The 7,323-nt window shown below is 33.3% G+C and overlaps 1 protein-coding gene across 1 annotated transcript; it reads left to right on the plus strand.

The window, feature by feature from the left end:
- The first annotated feature begins 946 nt into the window (after window positions 1–946).
- On the plus strand, window positions 947–5,968 carry LOC114179861 (putative LRR receptor-like serine/threonine-protein kinase At1g67720). The gene is made up of 15 exons (XM_028066340.1): window positions 947–1,173; window positions 1,294–1,831; window positions 2,014–2,525; window positions 2,602–2,731; window positions 2,949–3,020; window positions 3,098–3,166; window positions 3,260–3,331; window positions 3,423–3,491; window positions 3,639–3,805; window positions 3,887–4,140; window positions 4,356–4,482; window positions 4,573–4,638; window positions 4,895–5,081; window positions 5,163–5,295; window positions 5,398–5,968. The coding sequence occupies exons 1-15, from the start codon at window positions 1,104–1,106 to the stop codon at window positions 5,740–5,742; spliced, it is 2,811 nt and encodes a 936-aa protein (XP_027922141.1). The 5' UTR covers window positions 947–1,103; the 3' UTR covers window positions 5,743–5,968.
- The last annotated feature ends 1,355 nt before the right edge of the window (window positions 5,969–7,323 follow it).

A 7,323-nucleotide genomic window follows, 5' to 3' on the forward strand; every position in this document is an offset into this window, starting at 1 on the left:
ATGGATTTTTCGCTCCATTTTTGAACATTGTTTATGATACTCACCTCGTAGATATCACCTTTCAAGTTGTAATTTTCCAATTTAATGTTAGCGAAGCTGCAATCCTAGGAGTGAGAGAGATAAATAATATAGAACAGAAGAAAGTGACAATGGAGAAACAAACTTTCAGTAGAACATGTCAATGTGAAATCTGTAGCCTTGACAATTGAATTAATGCTGAGATATGAGAAGGACCACACCACACTCTTCTAGACTTGGTCTCTCTTCATGTCCACTTCACCATCATCAACATACTATTTTCTTTTTCATTTTTCTCCTTTTGAACAAACTATTTATGCAAGACTAAATTGTGAGACTGATTATTAAAATAATATTTTATTCAAAATAAAAAATCCCATAATATTCCAACAAAGATTTTTGGGTATGCAAAAAGCACCAACCAAGTACATAATTTATGGCCCTCCAATCTTCATTATAATCACTCCCTCCTTTTCAATCATTTGCCTTTGTCCTCCTTTTAGTTTGGTTTAAGCCCTTTTCGGTTCATAACATATTACCTCATAATTTCGTTAAAATTTTCTTGTATGTATCATAAACTTAAAAGGGTGTGCTCTCAAAACACAATCTCTGTGTAACGTAATGCTAACTAAAAATGAAAAGAGGCCAAATCTGGGAAGATGCAACGACATCGTATGTTTTCGTGTTGTCCCTTAGCCCCGAGACAAATTGTTATATGTTTTTAGGAGTTTCATATGACAAAAACAAGTGCATTGGTTGGTTTCGTAGCTTGTGCCTCTCTGCCTGTGCCTTTCGTGTCACTCCTTTTTAGAAAAAAAAGAAAAGCAAAAGAAAAAGAAAAGTTGAACCTAAAATCTTCTTTTGTTGGAAAAACAAGATTCCCAACATAAACTCGGATAAAGACATGAACGTGAATGAATAATCAACATTCAACAAAAGTCATGAATCGATAAAGTTAAAGTTGATTAGTGGCGGAAAGCTGGTTCTAGTTGAGATGCTGAACTGACTCACTCAAACAAACGGTTAAATTAATCAACCATTTAAAATTCTCGTAGCAAAATTATTATTTTCTCTTCCTTGCATCCATGGGTTTACCTTCTCTCCTTCTTGTTTTAACTCCTCTGCTGACATCATTTGCTGTTTCCCAACCTCAAGGTGAGAGATGCATCTTTTCGATTCAGTTTCAGTTGAAGGAACCATGATTCCTGAAACCTTTTTTTAACCATCGTGTCATGTAATGATACAAAACACAGAATCTAACTTCTTCACATGCAGAGTTTGTGAGCATTGATTGTGGTGGATCAAGCAATTACACTGATAACAGCACGGGTTTGGCATGGATCTCAGACTCTGGGATCATGGAACATGGCATTTCAGTGGAAGTGCAAAGTCCAAATGGAAGCATGGTGCAATATCAGAAAAGGAGAGATTTTCCCATAGATACGAAGAAGTACTGTTACACACTGAGCACAGAGGAGAGAAGAAGGTACTTGGTGAGAGCAAGTTTTCAGTATGGAAGCTTGGAGAATGGAGACACTTACCCTCAGTTTCAGCTCTACTTGGATGCAACCAAGTGGGCTACTGTGTCAGTGTATGATGCCTCAAGAATTTATGTTAAGGAAATGATAATCAGGGCACCCTCAAATTCTATTGATGTCTGTGTGTGCTGTGCTACCACTGGTTCTCCCTTCATTTCCACTCTTGAGTTGCGACCCTTCAATCTTTCAATGTATGCCACGGATTTTGAAGACAATTTCTTCTTAGAAGTTGCTGCAAGAATCAATTTTGGTGCACCAACCGAAGATGCTGTCAGGTATGAAAGCTACCTCCTTTTTTGTTTTATTTAGTTAGATTTTGCTTTTTGGCACATAACTGAAAGAAGAGTTTCCAAGCATCAGTATAAGTATGAAATCTTGTTGCCTTATTAAGGAAAAAGAGCAGCATTTGGGATGGCTTGAGTTTGGTTCAATCGTTTTAAACAAAGGTATTTGTCAGGTACCCGGATGATCCATATGATAGAATTTGGGATTCTGATCTCATTAGAAGGCAAAATTATCTTGTTGGGGTAGCCCCAGGCACGGAAAGGATTGGAACTACAAAGAACATTGATGTAGAAACAAGAGAATATCCACCTGTTAAAGTAATGCAAACTGCAGTTGTTGGCAGAAAAGGAGTACTCAGCTACAGATTGAACCTGGAAGACTTCCCTGCCAATGCTCGAGCTTATGCATATTTTGCAGAGATTGAAGATTTGGACAAGAATGAGAGTCGAAAATTCAAATTAAAGCAACCTTATATAGCTGACTATAGCAATGCAGTGGTGAATATTGCGGAGAATGCCAATGGGAGCTACACTTTATATGAACCAAGTTACATGAATGTTACTCTAGAATTTGTTTTATCATTCTCCTTTGTTATGACCCCAGATTCTACCCGAGGACCTCTTCTGAATGCACTGGAAATAAGCAAATATGTAGAGATTGCTTCAAAAACAGACAAACAAGACTGTAAGTTTTGAGTTTTAGTTTTTGCGGTGATCCTGAGCCAGATAAATTGATTTCTAACAAAACTTTCACTCTGCAGCAACCGTGGTAAATGCATTTCGGTTATTGTCTGCTGAAAGTTCCCAGACAAATGAAGGTGACCCTTGTGTTCCAACTCCTTGGGAATGGGTGAATTGTAGTACCACCACAACGCCAAGAATTACAAAAATGTAACATCTCCGATTACTTCTGTGGGAAATTTTGTTTCATAGCAAGTGAATTACTGTTCTCTGAAACATTAATACCTGGCACAAGTTTTTGAACACTTGAGAAATTTAGATTCCATTAAAAAAGTTGGAAAAACAGAATGAGAAATACTGTTGCATTATTCTGCTATGCTAGACATTTACAGCACAAGTTTTTACGACTCGCAATTGTTTGTATCAGAATTCTTTCAAGAAGGAATGTGAAAGGTGAAATCCCACCTGAGCTTGGCAACATGGAAGCATTGACAGAGCTGTAAGTACATCAATCCTCAAAATAGAAATGCTTCTGGTTTGTGCTTTAATGAGATTTCTTTTGTCTGTTTTGCTTAGGTGGTTAGATGGCAACCTGCTTAGTGGACCGTTGCCTGACATGAGTAAACTCATAAATCTAAAGATCGTGTAAGTTCAGTTCATATTGTTGACAAATTTAGTAGCTTTCATAAACCCAAATGCATTTTTTCTTAGTTTCCTCTTTCAATTGATGACATGCAGGCACTTAGAGAACAACAAGTTGTCTGGTCGATTACCGTCTTACCTTGGTAGTTTGCCAAGTTTACAAGCACTGTATGTAGCACTTACTCCCAAATGTTTCTCATTTCAAAATTTTAGAACATACAAGTACTCTTTCTAGTTAGCATCTGTGAGTTTGTGACAGGTTCATACAGAACAACTCATTTAGCGGGGAAATACCAGCTGGATTAGTGTCTGAAAAAATTGTTTTCAGGTAAGTATGTCAGGAACAACACAAGTTTTTTAACATAATGAAGTGCAGTTGCTTTAATGACAAAAAAATAATCAGTATGAACATTAATAGAACAAGGTTGTTTTCAATTGGAGTACATTGAAATAGCACATTTACTTTCTGTTCCAGATTTGAAGGTAATCCTGGACTATACAGAGGGAACAAGAAGCATTTTAAGATGGTGGTGGGAATTTCAATTGGAGTACTAGTGATCTTGTTAATATTCTTCTTGGTAAGTTTGGTGCTGTTGCTCAATACGCGGAGAAAGGCATCTCAAAAGAAACGTGAGGAAAAAGGTTAGCCATCAAATTCAATTCTAATTAATTACTTTGTACAAACTTGACAACAATCAAACTTCTAACCAAGCATTACAACAGGCATTTCTGGACGCACAAATAGTAAACCTTTAACTGGATACTCATTTCTTCGCGGTGGAAGTTTGATGGATGAAAATACTACTTGCCATATTACACTCTCAGAGTTGAAAGAAGCTACTGACAATTTTTCAGAGAAAATTGGCAAAGGAAGCTTTGGATCTGTTTACTATGGGAAAATGAGAGATGGAAAAGAAATTGCAGTTAAGAGCATGAGTGAATCATCCTGCCATGGGAACCAGCAATTTGTTAACGAGGTAGAGTTCAAATTTGTTCCTTCAACGTTTTCAAACTTGAATTCTGATTAACTACAAGTTCTGTTTTGAGTATTTTTACCATAGGAAGTTTATACCAACCAAAAAGTATTATATTCCATGAATTTCATTAGTATGACACATTCTCCAAGGAAGAAAAAAATGTAAACACCTCAACCTTAATGTTCAGTTATTTGATTATAGAATCACATATGCAGGTGTCCCTCTTATCCAGAATTCATCACAGAAATTTGGTTCCCTTGATTGGATATTGTGAAGAAGAATGTCAGCATATTCTGGTCTACGAGTATATGCACAATGGCACTTTACGGGATCACATTCATGGTTTATTGACTAACCTCGCAACCTCGTATGCATTTATTTACTTAATAGTAAACTTTTGTCTCATGACATATATTTTCGATGTTACAACAGAGAGTTCCAAGAAGAAGAACTTGGACTGGTTAGCTCGTCTTCGTATTGCAGAAGATGCAGCTAAAGGTTGATCAACAACTACCTTCATGATCTTTAAGTAATTTTAATATGATTTAACATGCTTCTTAGTTCTTATTAGTAATTGCAATATTTTTCTTGTTGATCAGAAAATGATTTCTATATTCTAATATAATAGGACATACATTTAGACATGTCATGTCATAGGACTAGACTATGTCATTTTAAGGTGGTTCCTGACAGATATATATTAGTATTTTTGTTCAAAGTTAAGAGAGATGAATATGAAATTTGTATTGTACAGGTCTTGAATACTTACACACAGGATGCAATCCTAGCATCATTCACCGTGATATAAAGACAGGTAACATTCTTTTAGACATAAATATGAGAGCAAAAGTATCAGACTTTGGACTCTCTAGACTAGCTGAAGAAGATTTAACCCATGTATCGAGCATTGCAAGAGGAACTGTTGGCTACTTGGATCCTGAGTAAGTGATGGGGCTAATGCGTTTTTGTGTTTTCCCAACAATGTTTCGAATTCAGTTTGTGTTTATTGTCTACAATTGCAGGTACTATGCAAGCCAGCAATTGACAGAAAAGAGTGACGTATACAGTTTTGGAGTTGTTCTGCTGGAACTGATATCTGGAAAGAAACCTGTCTCATCAGAAGATTACGGTGCTGAAATGAACATTGTTCAATGGGTATGTGCCACAAGATCAAACATTGGCATGCATCACTAAAATAGAACTAAATAAAGAAAACATATCATGAAATTAATTACCATGAAAATGTTGGTTTTGCAGGCTAGATCATTAACTCGTAAAGGAGATGCAATGAGCATCATTGATCCTTCTCTGAATGGAAATGCTAAAAGTGAGTCGATTTGGAGGGTGGTTGAAATTGCCATGCAATGTGTGGAACACCATGGTTCCTCAAGGCCAAGGATGCAAGAAATCATTTTGGCCATACAAGATGCTATCAAGATAGAACAAGGAACAGAAAATAAGTTTAAATCATTATCATCATCATCATCATTTTCAGGTAGCAGCACTTCAAAGCCACACTCTTCACGCAAAACTTTACTCACAAACTTTCTTGAAATCGAGAGCCCTGACGTTTCAAATGGTTGCCTTCCATCAGCAAGATAAATTACACCAACCTCGCATTCCATTTTCTTTCGATACTTACTTCTTTTTAACCACTGTCATTATTATTATTATTATTCAACTCATATGTGTTTACAGCACTAACACTGTGACACTAACTAGTCAAAGCATTGCCATTTTTTTTAACCAATGGAATTGTAATCTTCTTATACAAATTACTTTAAAATGATGACCATCACAATTCACTTTATTCCGTTTCGTTTGATAATATTTGTTTTATCAAAACTCAATGTTAGATGGATCCTATTTATAAAAAATTCCATCAATCTAAAGTTATTTTATGTTATTTTGTATAGATCAAAATTGATGTAATATATATATATTTTTTTCAAAATACACTAAAACGTAAATTATGGAATTCTTTTGTTGTTGTTATTTATTATTACTATTATTTGAATTTAACAAAATTTAATATGAATAATCATGATTATATAAAATTATAAATTTAATGGTTAAATAGTCAAAATTAAATTTATATATAAAATTATGAATGGTATGACATTTTGTAAAAGTTATATAAGTGTAATTTGACTCTCTTCAAATTCACACAGACAATGTACTAAAATATAATAACATCACCTGTTATTGTTGTTGAATTTTGACAAAAATTAACATGGATAATCATCATGATATAAAATTATAATTTAATAGTTGGATTGAGTAATTTGACTCGTCTCCCAAAATTCACTCGCATAGAAGATTTTTTTTTTTTTTTTTTTACAGAACTCGTCATTAGATTGAAAGTTGATTTTAAATAATCGTACTTACAAAAAAAAAAAAATATGTAAACCTTAAATTATTTTAGACTTTGATCATATAAATTAAAATGGACATATAATACATACTTTTCAACATATACTAAAATAGAAATTATCTGATTATCTTATTATCGTTCAATCTTAATAAAATTTAACATGAATAATCATGATGATTTGAAATTATATCTGAACTGACATAATAAAAATTTGACTTTTCATATAAACTATTAATAGTATAACCTTTGATAAAAAATATAATAATGTAACTATAATAGTATAACATTTGATAAAAAATAGAATAATGTAACTTGATCTCTCTCCTTATGATTTTCCCCTGCGTATATTAAATTTTATAATAGATATTTTTTATTTAACACTCCTTGCAATCTTTTTCTCATCTTGATTAAGAAAATTAGTTAATAGTATTAAATTTGTTCTAAATTTACATTTGTTTACAAAACCAACCTTAAATTAATATTCTCTTATTTTTCCAATATTTTTATTAGTTTTAAATTTATATTAATCTCATTATAATGTATATCTTGTTTTAAATTTTATTGATTAGATGGGAAGAGATAAAGTAATTTTTTTCAAAAGCATTTGCTCTTACATGGGATACTAGTTTAGGTGATGTTATTTTGGAATACAGAAAAGATTAAGGAGAGTTAACCTTATATTTCTCATTAAAAGAATGCCTTGTTTTATTTGACAATAAAGTTTTTTCTTCCATTTTATTTCTAAAAGAACTCATCTTTCATATTTATTGTCTTTTGGTTGTTCATAATATATCTTCATGTTTATATAA

Source organism: Vigna unguiculata, chromosome 3 (genome assembly GCF_037176805.1).
Source record: "Vigna unguiculata cultivar grain cowpea cultivar isolate G323 ecotype 2 chromosome 3, ASM3717680v1, whole genome shotgun sequence".
In the NCBI taxonomy this organism is placed as follows: Eukaryota; Viridiplantae; Streptophyta; class Magnoliopsida; order Fabales; family Fabaceae; genus Vigna; species Vigna unguiculata.

Excerpts from the sequence above, each read along its gene's own strand:
- LOC114179861 (XM_028066340.1), top strand. The coding sequence starts at position 1,104 with ATGGGTTTACCTTCTCTCCTTCTTGTTTTAACTCCTCTGCTGACATCA. Across the intron at positions 3,332-3,422 it reads TTGCCAAGTTTACAAGCACT|GTTCATACAGAACAACTCAT; the intron begins GTATGTAGCACT and ends AGTTTGTGACAG. Across the intron at positions 4,639-4,894 it reads TGCAGAAGATGCAGCTAAAG|GTCTTGAATACTTACACACA; the intron begins GTTGATCAACAA and ends TGTATTGTACAG.